The 21,517-nt window shown below is 38.5% G+C and overlaps 2 protein-coding genes across 2 annotated transcripts; both read right to left on the minus strand.

Moving 5' to 3' along the window:
- Positions 1–227: 227 nt before the first annotated feature.
- Positions 228–5,947, minus strand: LOC311071203 (uncharacterized protein). Its single transcript, XM_084095432.1, has 3 exons — positions 5,913–5,947; positions 3,081–3,288; positions 228–1,737 (listed from the first exon to the last, which is right to left on the minus strand). The coding sequence occupies exons 2-3, from the start codon at positions 3,235–3,237 to the stop codon at positions 371–373; spliced, it is 1,524 nt and encodes a 507-aa protein (XP_083951558.1). The 5' UTR covers positions 3,238–3,288; positions 5,913–5,947; the 3' UTR covers positions 228–370.
- A 4,590-nt stretch (positions 5,948–10,537) lies between these two features.
- LOC311077533 (uncharacterized protein) lies at positions 10,538–21,166 on the minus strand. The gene is made up of 4 exons (XM_084106064.1): positions 21,064–21,166; positions 20,479–20,646; positions 19,943–20,273; positions 10,538–12,136 (listed from the first exon to the last, which is right to left on the minus strand). The coding sequence occupies exons 2-4, from the start codon at positions 20,644–20,646 to the stop codon at positions 11,148–11,150; spliced, it is 1,488 nt and encodes a 495-aa protein (XP_083962190.1). The 5' UTR covers positions 21,064–21,166; the 3' UTR covers positions 10,538–11,147.
- Between the last annotated feature and the right edge of the window lie 351 nt (positions 21,167–21,517).

Consider the following 21,517-nt stretch of genomic DNA (forward strand, 5'->3'; position numbering starts at 1 on the left):
AATCAAACAATTGTGGTATCATCAGGAAAAAAGGTTGAATATATATATATTTTTTTCTATAGATATTTGTTTTTGACTTTGTGTGTGCCAAATTTGGTGTTATTAGGGATTTTAAGGTATGGTTGCTTGGTGATTTTGTTTTGGAACCTTCAAAAAACTAACTTGAATTTCCTCAAAATTGACTTTGCTGACGCTGTCGGCTTCAAACAGGTGTAGCTCAGGCATTTTTTTGTCTAACTCCAACAAATCATATATCATTTTGAAGGTTTTTTAATTAAGAATGTGAAAATAACAATAACAATTTTTTTTTTTTTTTTGCTCATTGCAAGTCATTTTGCCAGCACGGGTCACACATAATGACATGATGAAGCTATGATGATTCTAAAACAGCGTGTTTCTTCTGGTGAGTCTGAAAACCCCATTTAAAAGCGAATCTCTCGCCACAGATGGAGCAGCGGTAAGGTTTCTCTCCTGTATGCCATCGCTCATGGATCTTCAGATCGCTTGATCGCGCAAAAGTCTTGTCACAATGTGAGCATTTAAAAGGTCTTTCTCCTGTATGAGTCCTCTTGTGTATTTTTAGGTCACTTGGCTTGTAAAAACTCTTCCCACAATCACCACAGTGATACGGTCTTTCTCCAGTGTGAACTCTCATATGAATTCTGAAAGAAAATGGACTAGCAAAGCTCTTCCCGCAGTAGGAGCACAGGTATGGTTTCTCTCCGGTGTGAATCCTCTCATGGGTTTTCCAGTGAGTCGAATGATGGAAACGTTTCTCACAGTGTGAACACTGATACGGTTTGACATCTGAGTGTATTTTTTGGTGTAACTTTAGAGATTTTGACTTTGTAAAGGTTTTCTCACATTCACTGCACTGGTATGGCCTCTCATTGCTGTGCACGAGTAGATGTTTCTTCAAACTGGTTTCGTATTTCATGCTCTTCTTACAGTGAGGACACTTGTACAGGCTATCATCGGTGTGAATGAGTATATGTTCCCTCAAATTAGATCCCTCTTTGAAGCTCTTTTCGCAGTGAGGGCACTGATATGGACTCTCATTGGTGTGTGTGAGTAGATGGCTCTTCTGGTACGGCTTCTTTTTGGTGTGAATGAATAGATGTTTCCTCAGATTAGATCCATCTCTGAAGCTCTTCTCACATTGAGGGCACTGATACGGTCTCTCGTTGGTGTGTATGCGTAGATGGCTCTTCAGATGGGGTCCCTGGTTGAAGCTCTTCTCGCAGTGAGGACACTTGTACGGCCTCTCATTGGTGTGTGTGAGTAGATGGCTCTTCAGAATGGATTTCTTTTTGAAGCTCTTCTCACATTCACTGCACTTGTATGGCCTCTCATTGCTGTGCACGAGTAGATGGTTCTTCAGAATCGATCCCTGGGTGAAGCTCTTCTCACAGTGAGGGCACTGGTACAGCTTTTCCTCCCTGTCCGTATGAGTCGCCTTATGACGGTAGAAACTAGAAGAGGAATTACATTTCTTCCCACACTGATCACAATGAAACTCTTTCTTCTTGTGTTCTTTTGAATGACGTCTCTTCTCTTCTGAGGTTGTAAAGCTGATGTCACATATCTTGCAGGTGAAGTCTTTCTGTTCTGTGTGTTTTCTCTTACGTCTCACTAAATGTTCCCGTTTGCTGAATGTTTTTCCAGAGTCGGTCACTGTCTGTCGCTGTTTGGATGTAGAGGCAGTTTCTCCATCAGAAGATGAACCAGCGTCGTCATCTGAAAGGAACATAATGGGCATAAAATATCTAACTTTTTCTATAACTTCTAGAGCTCAACAATCAGTCAAAATCTAAAATTGTGATATGTCTTAGTGCGGTTTTCAAACTGGGGACATCAGAGACTTATGTTACATCTTATAAAAAGGGGCATTATACCACCCCTAGACCTGCCAACCTTGAAATTATTTTTGCAGGGGGGATGTGTGGGTGTGTCTTGCATCCAAACACATGCCCATCTTCATAATTCTAGTTTTGACTTCTAAAGGTTTTTGAATTCAACCCAAATCCAAAATTTCACTAGCACTGCACTGCAATATACAGTGAAAGTTTCAATACTGCTCAACACCATTTTTTATTCATGATTAATACTGCATTGCATATAATGTGTGCTGGTCAACTAGTCTAAAATTAAGAAACCCTTAGAAAACTTTTTAATCCATAAGTAACTAACACACTAGTTTTCATACAAAATAAATATGTAACATAATTAGGTACTTAAGTAATTATTAACACAATAACGTAACACGTGCAGGCTATGTTTCTCAACACTGAGAATGAATAAATAAACGCCTGTTTCTCCAGATTCTCGCTTCTCAGTCATCCACAAATCACAGCACTTTCATAATCACTAAGCCATAGCGATTTCAAATTTATTTAGATTTATTGTTCAGCATTTTATAATTTGCATGGCTGAATGATGTCTTCCTCTTATCTGAGTATTTTAAGATAATCCATGCGATCAAGATTTAACCACCCCAGGCCGTTTACCTTCAGGAGTCAGAAGTACAGAGACTACTGTCCTCGCTTATGAAATCAGTCAGACGGCGGGCCGCGGGAGTGGAAGGGGGATCGAGCGGGAATACTTTATTGGTGTTGATTTTAAGTCTCTTTTTAATGATAGGCCTTACGCATCTGTCAATCATCCTGGCTTGCAATTTGGGGAATGAACCCAGCGTTATGATTGGTCGAACTCCGCTTCTTTTGCTGTTGCTTGATTTGAGGACTGCGCCACCAGGTTTTTGCGTAGTTTAGAGTGACAAATCGTACCAGCAGACTTTGAGGTCAAAATGCGTATCCGCTACGCAAAATGCATACAGGTTGGCAGGTCTGCATCCTTTTAAATCACAGCATTTGCAGAGTGTGTATGTGAAGTTTCAACTCAAAATACCACACAGATAATTTCTTATAGCATGTTAAAATTGTCCCTTTTTGAGGGTGAGCAAAAACACATCGTTTTTCATGTGTCCCTTTAAATGGATTTGAGCTGCTGCGGCGGTGGGCAAATTATGTAAATGAACACCGGGAACACCGACTATCACAGCAAGCCTAGAAGAAACATACCTGACAGAACAAAGTCATCATCATCAACATCCTCAATCTCATCTTCATCATCCTGCTCCTCCTCATGGCTCTGTTGTTGTTCCTCTGCTGTGGTTTCTTCTCCTCGTCTCTCTATCAGGTTCCTGCAGTCCTCCAGTTTGACGGAGCACATCTTCATCTGCTGTTCTCCAGCGTTACAGTCAGAGGTTTGATCAGCGGATCCATGATCCTGAGCGTCAGAATAACACAGTAAAGATATGTATAGGCTGCACATCACTGAAAACACTAAAAGCACTCGTAGTGGAAATTGGTTATTTTGTTTTCTGAGCAATTCTGTTCTCCCGGGTTGAAAAGCAAAGTCGAAGAGTCTGACGTAGAAGCATGCATCGCAGTGTGTGATTGGCTACTTGGGTTGAAGAGGCGTGATTCTATGTCATCTGGTTCTGACCGCTTCTCTGCATTTATCCATGAGAATTAACTCTTTTAAATTGTCTACAAGCTGTTTTACTGATGTCTTTCCGCCATTTAAACAATGATTGAGTGATTACACAGCATTTAATACGTTTCAGTAAGTTGTACTGTATCTTTCAACATACCTTAAGATGTTCATTCAAGTTTATTATGAAGAGATGATCGGTTTCACTCGCACTGCTGCTTAAACTAAGGCGCCTATGTAGTGAAGGGGGCAGATTCTGGAATCCACTGCCCCTTCAATGTATATCTAATGAGTGATTATAATCAAGGTATTAATTTTTCCTTCATAATCTCAAATGAGTTGAATGACTTCTCTAAGCTCATGAGGTTTTACTAATTTGTAAAAGTTACCAGTGTGATTCCTAAAATGTTCTTTTCATATAGTCTCTATTGTCTGTATTTGATATCTGAGAGGTGACTGAGGGTCTGGCCCATGCCAGGAATGCAGTAACAGTGCTTGCTCATTTAGCCCGGCTTCCAGAAATGAAATATGGACTCGTTTTGTTTGACAAGGTCTTTAAAATATCTGTTTTTCTAGCTCACCATGACAACTTTAGGTCACAAGGGTCATTGGAACCAATAGTTTAAGTGACCATTTCTTAGTTAAAGTCTTTTCTTTCCTGTGTTAGATTAAAGTGTCCTTTCATTGAGAGAAAGAAGAGAAAGAGAAAGAAGAAGTTTTGAGAAGAGTCTCCTGTTTATCGTTAGAGCCCGACCAAATCCAACCTTGAAGAAGCTGTGTGTCGGTGTGTGTGTTAGTCTTCTTGGTTACAGGTTAAGGAACAAGTGGCATTATTGGAGATGGACTGACTTGTTTTCTTTGACATGTTGACGACTAGAAACGCAGATCTGCGACCTAGAGGGTTACGAAGTGCCTAAATCCAGGATCTGAGTGTCAGCCGCAAAATCAATGGAGATATGCTTCAGTCTACCTGCCTTCCTATGTTTATCTATTACTTAGCCAATCTGAAACATTTAACCTAAAGTAATGACATAGCTTAGACCTTAGTGAAGGGTATAATTGCTGTGATCTTTGTAACTGTAAGCGGGGTGGCCTACAAACTCTTTGTGAGTCTTGAAGCTGAATTCTGCCTGATGAAACTACAAACTATCTTCAGTAAAAAAAATCTTCAATTGACTGCACTCCTGACTCCGGGTCTCATTCATCATATCTGGTTCTGGGTCTTTAACTGTACTATGCCTTACAGTTAAGTGATCCATGTCTCAACATAAAAAAAGTGTCAAAACGGCATTTATTGTTTGAATTTTGTGATTAAATGGACATCATTTGAAAAATGACACTGTTTTTTATCGAAAGTTACAATACACGGAGCTTATTGCGATTATTGGTGGATAATTGTGGTTGGGCTACAGCATTGTATTTGTCTCGTAAACATAGAAAACATGTTACATGCCTATTTACTATTTAATCAAATGTCAAGGAAGAAAAATTTGTTTTGTGCCATAAGGTAAATTGAGGTCAACCTTAACAATGGCCCATGGATGGGCGGGGCAGCAGAGGGCGGGACGCATTCAGACACCATGAGAGTATTGCGATACATACCGCAGTTTTTCAGTGCGGTTTGAATATCGTTACACGCCTAATTACGCATGAGATCGCATTACAGTAGAGTTCAAATCATGTAACAACATGCGGAGCGCGTTTGAGAGAGGTTTCTGCACGGAACGCACGCAATGCAGATCAAACATCATACGGACTGGAGAAAGTGTGCGGGGGGTGGGCATGACACTTTAATCTGAGATGTGCATAAGAAGTGAGAAGTTAACTAAACTTTGGTTTGATTAAGCCGAAGGATGAAATGATGAGCTGCTCAAACCTCTCATTTACAGCAGATCACATCCATCTGCACTTTCATGGTCAACATCTGAAGACAAACATAACATCATTATTACGAGAAGCATTTATTATGGACTGACACGGATTTAAATTCAAAATTATTGTTTACATACGAATGTACAAGAATAGAACTACATAGAACTGACTTAAAGAAGTTAACATTTCATTTCTGAGAATATTCAGAATTATTTATGTCAGATGTAAATGTGTTTATGGGTCTTAATTCTAATATTGAGCCAGCACAGAGCAGGAATGTTATGCAATACTTTTTTTTACTATGGTAACTATAAATTAAACATGGTATTTATGGTAAAACTGTGGTCACACAAATGGTAATCAAACGGCCAAAAACCATGGTTACACTTTTACTATAATAAAACCATGGTAAATTCTTGTAAGGGATTAATTTTCGTACGTTGAGAGGGCGACGAAAAGCGTCATTAAAAAAATTAGAGAGTAAAATAACAGCAAGCAAATCAACAGCTAAATCAAGAATAATGTAAAAAAGATTAAACACTAACCGTCTGATAGCTCCAGTCTCTTTTCTTCTGTGGTTTTACCGGCGGATAACGTCACAGCGCCTCCTACAGTACGAGCGATGGACTAAAAGAGTAGAGGCTTCACCTTTCTTATACTGTCTACTCTATGGGTTTCACCAAACCTACCCTGCGTTTCAATCAGCTCCCTCGCTTCCTAGGTCGTGAATCATCGTGTACATGAATGTGGACGACTCCCTGATCAGTGCCTTGACTACTGAACTAGAGAGCTGACAGAGACGCACGCCCAGTTTATCTTATTAAACATAGCCTACCATTGTCCTTCAGTGGAGTTTCCGAGAGACTCCATACAATCATAACATGATTATTAAATAAAGACGATTGATAAACGAATGTTAGTCAGTCAGCCGGTAAATCAAAATGACCGTTAATTTTTGAATTACGCGAGTTCGCGGCTTTCTGTGGAAGACAGGAGAAAGGGCGCGCAGATGAGGCGCGCAGTAAAGGAAGATATATAAAAACTAAAATAAAAAACTTTAATGCTTTTCACACGCTTTAATATTTTTTGCTATAATTGCTACAGATAAAGTTTTTAATTGGTTCCCAAAAAAATATTTTTAATACATTTGGAGTAAGAGTAAGATTTTTTTTTTTTATAATTTATTTTTCAGCAAGGTGGCATTAAATAATAGTGATAATAATAAAGATTTAATAATGTTAATAATAAAGTTTTCTTTATTCATATTAATAATTAAGATTTCTTTGAGCAGCAAATCAACATATTTGAATGATTTCAAGAGTCATGTGACACTGAAAACTAATCAAAATTCAGATTTGACTTACTGAAGAAAAAATATAGATTCAATAGAAAACCGTGATTTTTAAAAGGCGGCAGTGGCTCAGTGGGTCATGTAGGTTGTCTACAAACCGGAAGGTTGGTGGTTAAATCCCCGGTTCCACCTGACCAAGTGTCGAGGTGTCCATGAGCAAGACACCTAACCCCAGCTGCTCCCGACGAGCTGGATGGCGCCTAGCATGGCTGACACCGCCGTGAATGTGAGGCTATATGTAAAAGCACTTTGGTGGCCATAGGTCTGTGAAACCGCTATATAAATGCAGTCCATTTTACCATTTTTTTTAAATATAATATTTCACAATATAAAGGTTTTTGCTGTTTTTACTGCACCACAGCACCGCAGACAAGAAGAAATTAAGCAGGCCGATCACAACAGGCCGATCACAAAACCAAACACACCGAGACAAAGGGAGAGAGATAACACAATAAACATGCATTTTTTATCCCATTACACTGCTTTATTGTCTCCCAAAATATTACTTTAATCACTGTCGCTATGGTTACTAGTAAGTAAATACAGGCTTGGGTGCTGTTGCGTGTTCATACAAACGTATTTGAGGCGCTACTGTAAGTTGATTTGGCCTTACAAAACATTTGGAAATGTCTTACGTGAAACATTTCACGATTCACACCTGCAAGTAAATGCAACTGTCAATCCCAAAAACTGACAGTGTGACCTTAGAACACGTTACAGTACCTGTAGTGCATTATAATACAATCAAATACCCCATAAACACACACCTTAATCCAACATCAGACACTGATCAGATCTGCACATTAGTGAATTTAAAGTCAGGGCTCCAGACTAACTTTTCCACTGGTTGCACTGGTGCTACCAACTTTCTCAGTTGGTCGCACCAGCATATGATTTGGTCGCACCTTTTTTTTTTTTTTGCTACATGCCATGGGATTAATCAATGCATGCTGATGAATAGTGGTCTTAATCTGCATACCTTAGTTTTGCACTGATGCGCTATTATCTAAATATCGATAAAAAAACGATTGCGAAATGTCGGCGTTTCCATTAACCAATGTTATGCGACTAAAACGTCCATTTTTCTCTCGCGAGAAGTCATTTCAAAAATCACGGCAACGGACGTTGGTTATAATATCACAGCCACCGCATTAGACATTATTATTATTAATAATGGAAGGAGACGTGGCGTGTTATCCAAGCATTAATGGCAGGAAAAGACCCCCGAACGACACATATAAGGAGTTTCTGGGTGTTTCGCCCTCATTTCTGCTCCGAGGATTTGACTGTGGCATTTCTTTGAGATTTAGAATCCAGTATTCCTATAGGCTAATTATTGTTTCTTTTATGAATTTAATAAAGAATTCTGTCTCGTATTCTGTCCAAACGATCCATGTAGGCTACTTTTGTGTCCATGTGTTTTTCCTTTTTTAGCCCTAATTGAAAAATGAAAAATGAACGGTTGTTGTCTTTTTAAAACGCAAAGTTGAACACCAAAATTTTAATTTGAACTGGCTACACCAACTGCTGCGCAAAAAAGTAAATATCGACGAATTTTCAGATTTTTGTTTATGACTTTTTGCCCCCTTATTAAACATTTAAAATATTCACAAATTAATATGGAAAACATGTCGATTTTACTGGTTTTCTAAGGCCAAATTAGAAACTGGAATTGATGTCTTTCCCGCAGTGCTGAATGAGAAGAGCCATTAATATTATTAATAAACTATTGTTTTCTAAGTGTCGGCTAAAATCACATCTCCATCTCAGCTGTTAAGCAGATGCGCTTTTAGAGAGAAATACACCTTTCATACGGATTACATAATCAGAAGGTATTAGCTTTTGATTCGAATTTGTTCGTTTTAAAGTGGACATTTCAAACTTTAGCCTACAGGCTATATTTTGTTTCAGTTATCGCGCTCCAGTTTACGGAGATCATGAAAGTGCGTCTGATTGTTTTATTTTATTTTACAAAAGCACAGCGTTTTCTTGTTATTGTGAGTTTACACAAATAAACGTTGTTGAGAATAATGTATTATTCATTTCTGTATGACCAGAAATGATCGAGTATTTTAGGTTGTTTCCACTGTTGATAGGTAAATGCAAGTGTTCGCGCCCGCGCCTCCGTGCCATGCAGTGCGCGCTCCATGCTCAGCTTTGTTCCTTATTGCATAAAAGCATCTTCTAAATATAGCCTATTAAATGTTATAATAAAATAATATAAATGTATTATTTGCGTAGCTATACATGGACTTCAAACACACCGCGTCTTCTAAGTCAGGTGACTGTAAATGCGCAAAAACTGTTTCCATTGCAGTTTTGCGAAATATTCCTTTTTCGAATTGCCTGAAAAACCACCTCATGAGAGCGTAAAAACTTTTTTGCGATAAATGGGAGTTTTTGCAAAATTGACGTTTCCATTAAGCGTATTTTCAATTTGCGCAATTTGAAGGGTAATGGAAACGCGGCTAGTGACACAAGACCTCATGTTAGCAAAATGTTTTAATCTTTTAAGATTAAACTGTTTTAAGATTTTACTGTTTTCACATAGGGATGGGAATTGATAAGATTTTATCAATAATAATGCCACTGACGATTCTGATTATCGATCCGATTCTTTAATGATTCTCCTATCGATTCTTGATAGCACATGTGTGGAAAAATGTAGTCATATATGCCTTTAAAAAAAAAGTGGTTTTATTTATTTTAAAGCTTAAGCTTGAGTAAGCAAACTGTACTTATGTAATTTATGTAATAAATAGAACCTTATTGTAAAGTGTTACTGATTATACACCGATTCAGACGTCTCCTGAGTTCACTGTTGGAAAGATCAGTTGTTTTAACCATTCATTAAAATGAATCGGTTCAAAGGAGTCATTAGTTCGCGAATTGGACGTGTCATGCGCGTTGTGTGATTATCCCAGCAGTTAGGACATGGACATCCAAGATTTGTTAACACAGAAAACATTTCATCACTGGATAGTTTTTTTCGTTTAATTAAAGTGTTGTTTTATGTCTGCTGAATGTCCGGAACGCTTTTCAGAGAAGATAAGGCAACTTATTTAGCACAATTCACACCCAGCGGTAATTCAGGAGAAAAAAAATCTCCGAATGCTCCACATGAAACTTTGGTCTTCCGACCTTTTACCACCATGTTGATTTATTTTGATTAATATGTGCGAGGGAGAGAGAGCAAGACAGCGCTTAGTTTGGAGACGGTGAAGTCTTGTTTACACTTTTGCCTGGCTCCGTCCGAAGAGAGAGAGTGCGCGCGCGCAACCGGCTCTCTCTCTCTCTGCTCGTTCTTTCAGTTAAACATGCGCCCTGCCCCTGTCACGCGCTGCAGTTCATCTACATTACTCACCGATCAAATAAGACTTTGGCGGGACAAAAATTCACTTTGGCGGGCGCTAAAACAAGTTCAATGCAGGAAAATTCATGCGTGAATTTAACTGAGTAGTACATGACCATTCACTCGCACAAATGCAACCACATAAAATTTTAACTCGCACATTCTCAAAAAAATGGTTGCATATGCGGCATAGGGATCATCGTCGCCGTATTTGAGTCCACCAGACCCTTCGGAGGCGAACCCAGTTTGGTGAGTTTCACCATTTGCTCCAGAAGCTGCGCCTGGATGACGGCCGCCATCAGCGGTGCTTCCGCCTGTCTCGCGCCCAGTTTAATGACCTGTTGTCCCGCATCGGAGCGAGGATCACCCTCGCCCTCACCCACATAATCTGTAATTTATTTTTGTATTGATGATAAATGGAGCCAGCCTCCAAAAGTAATTAACCTGTCCTGTTTTTTTGTTTTTTTCTCACACAATACTGTCCAGACACAAACTATTCTTATACACTAAAGTATATTGGTTGTCTTTACATTAGAATAATACTGTTTCATATAATCTGGATTTAGATATGGAATAAATGGCATTCAATACAAAATGAATATGTCTCGTATGTTGAAATCAAGTTTTTATGTGATAAAAGATTTACTTTGTTTTTACTTCAGCAAGTGACAGCAGCAAGCAGGCTCCTGATTGGTTAACGCGTCGCAAATTGACGCAGAAGTTCAGATTTTTCAACTCAGGCGGCAGACGCGAATTTGCGTCAAACGCGTTAATGCATAAAAGGAACTACATAAAATCATTTGCGCGCCAGACGCTCAATTCGCGCCAATCGCGTCTACCACACCGCGCCGCGCTCTACGCTTCATTCGCGCCGCAGGAATTTTTTGCGCGCGTAACGCATCTTTGCATTGACTTAACATTGAAATCACTTGCGCTTGACACGCTATTCGCGTCCGGTGTGAACACACCATTATAGATATTCTTGTTTTAGGTCTACTTTTTAAAACCATGAAATAACATTCCCACAACACTGCAAAGTGTTTTTTTACACAACCTAAAAATGACGACATGATGAAGCTATGATGACTCTGGAGCGGCGTGTTTCTTCTGGTGAGTCTGAAGACCCCATTTAAAAGAGAATCTCTCGCCACAGATGTAGCAGCGGTAAGGTTTCTCTCCTGTATGCATTCGCTCATGGACTTTCATGGCACTTGATCGAGCAAAAGTCTTGTCACAATGTGAGCATTTAAAAGGTTTTTCTCCTGTATGAGTCCTCTTGTGTATTTTTAAGTCACTCGCCTTATAAAAACTCTTCCCACAATCACCACAGTGATACGGTCTTTCTCCAGTGTGAACTCTCTGATGAATTATGAAAGAAAATGGAGTCGCAAAGCTCCTCCCGCAGTAGGAGCACAGGTACGGTTTCTCTCCGGTGTGAGTCCTCTCATGGGTTTTCCGTTGTATCGAATGATGGAAACGTTTCTCACAGTGTGAACACTGATATGGTTTGACATCAGAGTGTGTTTTTTGGTGTAACTTTAGAGAAGTTGAGTTTGTAAAGGTTTTCTCACATTCACTGCACTTGTACGGCCTCTCATTGCTGTGTGTGAGTAAATGGCTCTTCAGATGTACTCTCTGTTTGAAGCTCTTCTCACATTCACTGCACTTGTACGGCCTCTCATTGCTGTGCACGAATAGATGGTTCTTCAGACTCGATCCCTGGGTGAAGCTCTTCTCACAGTGAGGGCACTGGTACAGCTTTTCTTCCCTGTCTGTATGAGTTGCCTTATGACGGTAGAAACTAGAAGAGGAATTACATTTCTTCCCACACTGATCACAATGAAACTCTTTCTTCTTGTGCTCTTTTGAATGACGTCTCTTCTCTTCTGAGGTTGTAAAGCTGATGTCACATATCTTGCAGGTGAAGTCTTTCTGTTCTGTGTGTTTCCTCTTACGTCTCACTAAATGTTCCTGTTTGCTGAATGTTTTTCCAGAGTCGGTCACTGTCTGTCGCTGTTTGGATGTAGAGGCAGTTTCTCCATCAGAAGATGAACCAGCGTCGTCATCTGAAAGGAACGTAATGGGCATAAGTCAAGTCACCATTATTAATAGCCAATACAAACATATTTATACAAAACAGTTGACAATGAATAGACAGGAGTCCAATAATAGCGAATCACTTTTTCTAAAAAGAATATCAAGTATACTGTAAGTTAGACGAATCAGACATATAATGAGGGCTGGGTTTACAGTAAGACGTCCGTCAAACAAATTTAAAATATACGGATGGATAATACAAAATGCTTTGACATTTTGACAGAAAAAAACGCGAGCAAGAACAAAATTTAAACATAGCCCGTCAATTTTCATTTTACAATTATCTTCTCTCTCTGTGTGCGCACGTCCGTGTTTGTGAAAGAGAGCTTGTTAGTTAGTAACTAACGCACTAGTTTTCATACAAAATAAATACATAATTGGGTACTTTAGTTGTTAACACTATAACGTAACATGCAGGCTACGTTTTACTTTCATAATCACTAAGCCATAGCGAGTTCAAATTTTTAGATTTATTGTTCAGCATTACTTGAGCATTTTATAAATTTGCCTGTCTGAATGATGTCTTCCTCTTATCTGAGTATTTTAAGATTAATCCATAGATAATCCATAATCCAAGATAAAAATTTATTTTGCAGCCAGGGTAGTCTAGCAACTCTCCGTTGACTTCGAGCTGGAAAAAAACAAAATTAGGTCAGGCCAATCACATCGTTTATAGAGTAGGCGGGGCGGGCTTAACATAATGACGACAGAGTTGCGACGGTTCCCTGCTACTTGAAAACAAAGAATGACGGCTGCTGCTGGAGAACCTTTCGAGTCGGCTTTGGCCGCAACTCTGGAGGACTTGGAGTTAATTTTTCTTTGAGAAAAGAGCAAAGAACGGCACTTAAGTCATTCTTAAAAAAGGAAGATGTGTTCGTAGTTTTGCCGGCCAGATTCAAAAGTTGAATCTATCAACTAACGTTAGCTCCGCTGTTGGGAAAATGCTCTGGTTGGTTGAAGCGCTGTCCTATTGCGTGCAGAGGGAATTTGAAAGACAAACTGCTGTGTTTTGGACCAGCTGTAGTTTGTTTATTAAGTGTGCAGGGCAACCACCCAGTAGAGCATTACAATAATCTAGCCTTGAGGTCATGAACGCATGAACTAACTGTTACGCATTTATCATTGAGAGCATATGTTGTAATTTAGATATATTTTTAAGATGGAAGAATGCGGTTTTAGAGATCCTAGAAAATGAAAGATTTTAAAGGCTTTCAAAAGAGAGATTGTATCAAAGAGAACACCCAGGTTCTTAACTGTCGAAGAAGACTTGACAGAGCAGCCATCAAGTGTTAGACAGTATTCTAGGTTATTACGTGCAGAGGTTTTTGGTCCAATAATTAGAATATCTGTTTTTTCAGAATTAAGTAGTAGAAAATTACCAATCATCCATTTTTTATATCAGCTATGCATTCCGTTAATTTTGTGAATTGATAAGTTCACGTCAGGGTGTGAAGAAATATATCATCAGCATAACAGTGAAAACCAATGCCATGCTTCCTAACGATCTCCCAAGAGTAGCATGCACAGAGTGAACAGCAACGGTCCTAGTACAGAGCCTTGTGGTACACCATACTGAACTTGTGATCGATATTAAATCTCTTAAAGGTCCCATTGCATGAAAATTTCACTTTATGAGTTTTTTTAACCTTAATATGAGTTCCTCTAGCCTGCCTATGGTCCCCAAGTGGCAAGACGTTTTGATGGGTGTAAACCAAGCCCTGGGTATGTTTGAGAAAATGAAAGCTCAGACGTGCGAATCTATAATCTTCCCTTTATGTCATCATAAGGTGAAAGGTCACCTCCCCTTTCTCTTCTTTGCCCGCAAAGAGAATTTGGCCCGCCCATGAGAAAATGAGCTGAGCCTGCGCAATATTGGTTTTTCCTCGAGAGACCTCATGGCTTGCAAACGAGCGAAGCATGGCAGTTGCTCAGTGTTTGGATGTACAAATGAACACAAAAGTATTTTTTTAGTTCCTTCATCTGAGCCTCTGAAGAACCAGTGAGTTATGTGAATTTCTGATGTGTAATTGTTCAAGTTCAGACAGATAATCTTTCTCTGAAAAGTCATTCAATGCTGTTTATGCATCAGTAAATCAAGCCAGTGACTAAACAATCAACTACACGTCGTTTCTCTTAGTAGGATGAAAATAATCTTACTTAAACTGTGATTAATATACAGATAGCAATCAAAGAACAATCCCTTTCCAATCGCCCAAGCTGTCAATCACACAGCGTGAGTTTATCTGGACACTTGCCAAAAGTCGTTATGAAATCAATGACGCTGTTACACTGCACAGCGAAGCTCTTACTGTACTTACCTCATGTTTGCATTGGTGAAATCATTAGTGAGAGTGCAGAAACTGCGTTGCAATGATAAGATCTTCATTAACGTGATCAACAGGCTGTCATCTGCTCAATGCTCATCACTGCAACCTTTTATGTGATGGGAATAGATCTAAATACTTAAAAAACTTCTCACGATTCGTTAATCTCGATAGCTGTACTAGTAAAAACGTATAATAGCTGTAATAGTAAAAGTTTTCGAGAGAGTTCCACATGTACAGTGAGGAAAATAAGTATTTGAACACCCTGCTATTTTGCAAGTTCTCCCACTTGAAAATCATGGAGGGGTCTGAAATTGTCATCGTAGGTGCATGTCCACTGTGAGAGACATAATCTAAAAAAAAAAAAATCCAGAAATCACAATGTATGATTTTTTAACTATTTATTTGTATGATACAGCTGCAAATAAGTATTTGAACACCTGAGAAAATCAATGTTAATATTTGGTACAGTAGCCTTTGTTTGCAATTACAGAGGTCAAACGTTTCCTGTAGTTTTTCACCAGGTTTGCACACACTGCAGGAGGGATTTTGGCCCACTCCTCCACACAGATCTTCTCTAGATCAGTCAGGTTTCTGGGCTGTCGCTGAGAAACACGGAGTTTGAGCTCCCTCCAAAGATTCTCTATTGGGTTTAGGTCTGGAGACTGGCTAGGCCAACGCCAGAACCTTGATATGCTTCTTACAGAGCCACTCCTTGGTTATCCTGGCTGTGTGCTTCGGGTCATTGTCATGTTGGAAGACCCAGCCTCGACCCATCTTCAATGCTCTAACTGAGGGAAGGAGGTTGTTCCCCTAAATCTCGCAATACTTGGCCCCGGTCATCCTCTCCTTAATACAGTGCAGTCGCCCTGTCCCAGGTGCAGAAAAACACCCCCAAAGCATGATGCTACCACCCCCATGCTTCACAGTAGGGATGGTGTTCTTGGGATGGTACTCATCATTCTTCTTCCTCCAAAAACGTTTAGTGGAATTATGACCAAAAAGTTCTATTTTGGTCTCATCTGACCACATGACTTTCTCCCATGATCTTCTGGATCATCCAAATGGTCATTGGCAAACTTAAGACGGGCCTTGACATGTGCTGGTTTAAGCAGGGGAACCTTCCGTGCCATGCATGATTTCAAACCATGACGTCTTAGTGTATTACCAACAGTAACCTTGGAAACGGTGGTCCCAGCTCTTTTCAGGTCATTGACCAGCTCCTCCCGTGTAGTTCTGGGCTGATTTCTCACCTTTCTTAGGATCATTGAGACCCCACGTGGTGAGATCTTGCATGGAGCCCCAGTCCGAGGGAGATTGACAGTCATGTTTAGCTTCTTCCATTTTCTAATGATTGCTCCAACAGTGGACCTTTTTTCACCAAGCTGCTTGGCAATTTCCCCGTAGCCCTTTCCAGCCTTGTGGAGGTGTACAATTTTGTCTCTAGTGTCTTTGGACAGCTCTTTGGTCTTGGCCATGTTAGTAGTTGGATTCTTACTGATTGTATGGGGTGGACAGGTGTCTTTATGCATCTAACGACCTCAAACAGGTGCATCTAATTTAGGATAATAAATAAAGTGGAGGTGGACATTTTAAAGGCAGACTAACAGGTCTTTGAGGGTCAGAATTCTAGCTGATAGACAGGTGTTCAAATACTTATTTGGGTAGTTGACGTGACGTGGCTTTTTCACCGTCACAGAAGATAAAAAATAATTTATTTCACATTTTCATCATTTAGAATACTATAAATGGTTAAACATTTTCTTGTTTTACATGAATTTGTTGTTTAAATACATGAGTTATTTTTTATTTTTTTACAACTTTGAGCCAAATCTCAAAATCGTCCTATGGTGTGACGGTAGACAACATTATTTCATAAATATTAACTTTTATAAATAAAGAAAATAATGTTTAAACATCTTAATGAACACTCCTGGCATAATTGTGCAAGTGTCTATTTCACTAAGTGGCCATCACTTTTCCTATACATACATTTCTAAAAGTGTAGGAATTTAATAAAGTTTGTCACAGAAAAAAATGTCCTTTGGTGTTATGCAATAACCTGATATTAAGTTGGGCAATATCAAGGACAACTAAATTTAGTTGAAAGACCCCATTCAAGGTCATGTGACTGAAGACCCCTATGAAGCCCATGAGCAGTGCACATGGCAAGTATTTCTCTCAGAATTGTTCAAATATTTAACTATGTTTTCAGACCACTGAAGTTGTTAAGTTTTTTTGTCCTTTAGTGTGACACTCCTAAATGTAATTTTTTAAGTAAAATTTGTATTTTTAACAGCAGGACTATGTAATATTATGCAAATGTATCATGCCAATTGCTAATAACAGTTCAGCTAATATTAGCATGGTTATTAACTGCCACAAAAGCTCAAATGTCCTTTGGTGTGACAGAAAATGTCACAGGAAATGTCCTTTGGTGTGACACTTTGGCCTGTCACACCATAGGACACAGATGTCACACCATAGGACAAGACCTCCTCAAGAAGCTTTTAAAACGAATATATAAAGTTTCAACAAAAAAACAAATGTCCTCCTTTATTATTGTTACAATAAACACTATATATTCTGACTCTTTTTATGCAATGACTATCTTTGTCCTTTAGTGTGACGTTTTGTCCTATGGTGTGACAAACATAAAACAACAGAAAAATATACTTATTTTAAAATATCTTTAAAAAAAAGAGTCAAGTTAGGCATTAGGGGAGTTACAATAATATCTCCTCTTAAATAGGTACAATTTCAAACAGTTTTGTAAGGTTGGCGAAAAAGTTTTATTGACATTCGTAGGGAAAAGTTTATCAGGTTCATCTATCCATGGTGAAAATGATTCTAATTAGTACTTTCATGTAAAATAAATATCACTTTAAGAAAATAATGTTTTAATAATGTGAACTTTTTTTTTAATGTTATTTAATATAATTTCTTAGTACTTTTTAAATGTCACACCATAGGACACATTTACAGTACTGTTGAGTGAAAACGCGAAAAAAATATGTGAAGTCATTGACAAAATGAGTGACCACTACTATTTTCTGAAACTGCAGTTTTCATACTCCATAAATATATGTATTTTTTCTTAAAAAGTTATGTTTTCCAAAAAAAGTACTTTTTCTTGGCCATTTGTCAACTACCCATTTGCAGCTGTATCATACAAATAAATAGTTAAAAAAATCATATATTGTGATTTCTGGATTTTTTTTTTTAGATTATGTCTCTCACAGTGGACATGCACCTACGATGACAATTTCAGACCCCTCCATGATTTCCAAGTGGGAGAACTTGCAAAATAGCAGGGTGTTCAAATACTTATTTTCCTCACTGTATGTAATGCTAAATATTTCCTATGCAAGCATGTCAGCCAATCAGCCAATCACAGCAGTGGGCGTTTACACTGAAGTCTCACAGCCAATCACAGCAGTGGGCGTTTACACTGAAGTCTCACAGCAGCCTATCACAGCAGTAGGCGTTTACACTGAAGTCTCACAGCAGACACGCCCCTTCAAACAGAGTGTTCAAGTCAGAGGCTAAAATCGGGCTAGGAAATAGGCCTTTTATTTCTAAATTATAACAACTTTTGATCTAAAAAACATACTAACATTATAAGGGCACCCCAGGAAACATTCTAAAATAATAAAATAATCCATGCAATGGGACCTTTAATTTACTACTACAAACTGATAATGGTCAGATAAGAATGATTCGAACCATGCCAATGCAATTCCATTAATGCCAACATAATTTGAGACTGTTCAAAATAATGTTGTGGTCGATCTGTGCCAAAACCTCTAGTTTTGTTTTCTTCCAGTTATGCTCCATTTTTCTGGCTGCTCTCTTAAGGGCCCGAGAGTGCTCGTTGTACCACGGCATTGGGACTATTTTCTTTAATCTTCTTTAAGCGCAAATGAGCAATTCTAAACTATCTGGGATGCTGAGGAGATGAAACTGAACAGGAAGATTATTTATAAAGCAATCTTTAGTGTTAAAAAGTGATAGTTCTACCATATTTGTGACAAGGAGTCAGTTTTGCAGCCATAAGACTTTGCCAGAATTTCAACGGCATCAACATTTATTAAATTTAACAATATTAGATCTAAATTACGACAATGAGTGGGTCCTGACACGTGTTGTCTAACTTCAATATAGTTAAGAATGTATCTTGAAAGGGCGGCCTTGCGGGATAATGCAGAATGTGAAGTTTAAGTGGCCGAGCAAAGAAAGAAAGTCGCGTTTAAAACAGTTTCGACTGTCTGGGAAGGTAGATGCGACCAGAAATATCCTATCGAATTTTCCTTGTGCGGTGAAGCTTGGAAATTAACTGCATCCAAGTTTTATCCAGGGCGATTGGAATCCCGAGCTCAGTAGAAACCATGCAGGCTGAGAGATCTTTTATTAAACGGTTTTGTAAATATTCTTATTTTTTCAGTTTAAAAAAAATAAAAAAAATTGTTGAAGTGATAACATGCGCATACATGATGAGAAAAAGCCTAAAACGCTTTATAACCTGCATATTCACCTATGACACATCAGCTTGATACTGTAATAGCTGCTTGATGTTGGATGATCAAGGTACAGTCCGATTTAGATGATCGTTTTTTTTAAATCTGTTGCTGGTTTGAGTGGAACACGAATTCATTAGGCAGGGCTCCAGACTAACTTTTTTTAACTAGGAGCGCTGTTGCCCCTTTTAGGAGTGCAAGCAGAAAATTCAGGGGCACACCTTAAATCAGCTTGCAATGCAATTATTCAAATTTCCCCCAAAATAACTGTAATACTGACAAATTCTTTAATAATAAATAGACTTAACGTACAGATATTACAAAGTTCACAGGGCTCCAGACTAACATCTGAGGGCAGCGGCACCGGAGCCACTGAGTTCTGCAAATATCTGGTAGGACTGGGGCTGACAATAAAGCACTAAGCTTAATTTAGGGTGTAGATGAAATTAACTTTAATTATTATCATTCATAATGTTTTAATATTAAAAGCAAAACAAGTGAAAAAAATATATATTACGGAGCGAAAATAGCCAATAAGCATCCTACTGTTTACAATGGTAATTTAATTTATTTTTTATTTTTAAATAAGTGTTTAAATAAGAGTTTTCCTACATCTTAAACTGTTTAGTTTTAGGACAATCTTTGAAGGATGAACAAAAAATGTGTTGGTCATCACATTAAAAATAACATTTATATATGATATTGTAGTTTTGAAGTGCTGGAAAAAGATGTGTAGTACTTGTAAGCGTTTGACTATTTCTGTCCCAATACCATAGTTATGGTTAGAGTTACTACATTAGCCTAAATCCATGCTGAATAGTGAATGACCTAAATAAATATTTGGTTGCACCAGCAGGAAAAATGGTCGCAGTCTGGAGCCCTGTTTGGGTAAGTTCAAAAGAGACTTGATTATGGGAAAAAGGAAGAAACATACCTGAAGGATCAAAATCTTCATCTTCGTCAACATTATCATTATTCTGATCTTCATCCTCCTCCTCATGGCTCTGTTGTTGTTCCTCTGCTGTGGTTTCTTCTCCTCGTCTCTCTATCAGGTTCCTGCAGTCCTCCAGTTTGCCGGAGCACATCTTCATCTGCTGTTCTCCAGCGTTACAGTCAGAGGTTTGATCAGCGGATCCATGATCCTGAGCGTCAGTGTAACACAGTAAAGTGAGGCTGAGTTCTGAGTCCTGTGTGTCTCTGGATCTCCAGACTGAATCCTGAGCTTCTGTCCCATCTCTCACACACACTGAAACCTTCTCCAGATCCTGACAAACACATCATAGATCAACACAAATGAAGAACAACCTGTTGATATTAGTCTCATTACTCAGCAGTTATCTCTAGTGGTTATACTGGTTATTTGTTAGCATATTTTGCTGCTGGCTTAATTTGAGATGTGCATAAGAAGTGAGAAGCTAACAAAACTTTGGTTTGATTGAGCTGAAGGATGAAATTATGAGCTGCTCAAACCTCTCTGTTGGGGTTGTCTCCTCTTTCTCTCAGCTTTGCCTCCAGTGACGCCACCTCTTTCTTCAGCTGACAGATTTCAGTGATGAAATCCTCAATATCCAGCATGGACAGATCAGTTCCTACTGATTTACAGCAGATCACATCCATCTGCACTCTCATGGTCAACATCTGAAGACAAACATCATCATGAGCAGAACTAAAGAAAATATCTTATTTTTGGAGAATATTCATAAACATTTCATTTAAGATGTAAATGTGTTTTGAGCCAAAACAGAGCATGAATTTTATCAAATGTTATAATATATTACATGCATATATTCAGATATTAAACACGATATTGTGAGATTTCTGCTCATTTCTCAAGAAACTTGTAGAACATTACAGTGTCTAGAATTTAAGTGTTAGTATACTACACTATTGCTTACTACAAACATCTTGGTTTAAACGTTGGTTATGTAGTAAAACAACAGGACCCGGTTACTTAAACCATGGTTATTTTTCATATTTAAATTCATCAAATAGAGAGAGAAAAATGACAAGCAAACAGCATACACATAAATAATGTAAAACAGATTAAATACCCACCGTCTGAGAGCTCCAGTTGTCTTTCTTTCTTTCTTCGGTGGTTTTACCGGCAGACTAATAAAGTCACAGCGCCTCCTACAGTACAAGCGATGGAGTAAAAGAGAGACTTCACCAACCTACAATTGTATTTCAGTAGCTTTGCCAATAGACTAATATACTACTAAAGAAAGATATCGACAAACGAATGTTAGTCAGTCAGCCGGTAAATCAAAATGACCGTTATTTTTTGAATTACGCGAGTTCGCGGGTTTCTGTGGAAGACAGGAGAAAGCGCGCGCAGATCAGAGGCGCACTGTAAAGGAAGAAACATGTTCCAGAGAGCGTCTCTGTTTGAAATAAATGCTGTCCTTCGCTCTTTGTTAATCTGTGAACCCTGAAAAAAACAAATGTATCTTTCTACACTTCATTAAACAGCGCACAGGCTTTTTCAAATGCGATAATAAAAAAAAGAATT

Source organism: Abramis brama (genome assembly GCF_963993115.1).
Source record: "Abramis brama genome assembly, chromosome: 2".
Taxonomy (NCBI): Eukaryota; Metazoa; Chordata; class Actinopteri; order Cypriniformes; family Leuciscidae; genus Abramis; species Abramis brama.

Bases quoted from the DNA above. Each gene is read 5' to 3' on its own strand.
- LOC311077533 (XM_084106064.1), bottom strand. From the start codon at position 20,646: ATGTTGACCATGAGAGTGCAGATGGATGTGATCTGCTGTAAATCAGTA. The intron at 20,274-20,478 runs GTTTGAGCAGCT...TGTGTTTGTCAG, and splicing joins GAGACAACCCCAACAGAGAG to GATCTGGAGAAGGTTTCAGT. The intron at 12,137-19,942 runs GTATGTTTCTTC...CGTTCCTTTCAG, and splicing joins TGAAGATTTTGATCCTTCAG to ATGACGACGCTGGTTCATCT.
- LOC311071203 (XM_084095432.1), bottom strand. From the start codon at position 3,237: ATGAAGATGTGCTCCGTCAAACTGGAGGACTGCAGGAACCTGATAGAG. The intron at 1,738-3,080 runs GTATGTTTCTTC...TGTTCCTTTCAG, and splicing joins TGATGACTTTGTTCTGTCAG to ATGACGACGCTGGTTCATCT.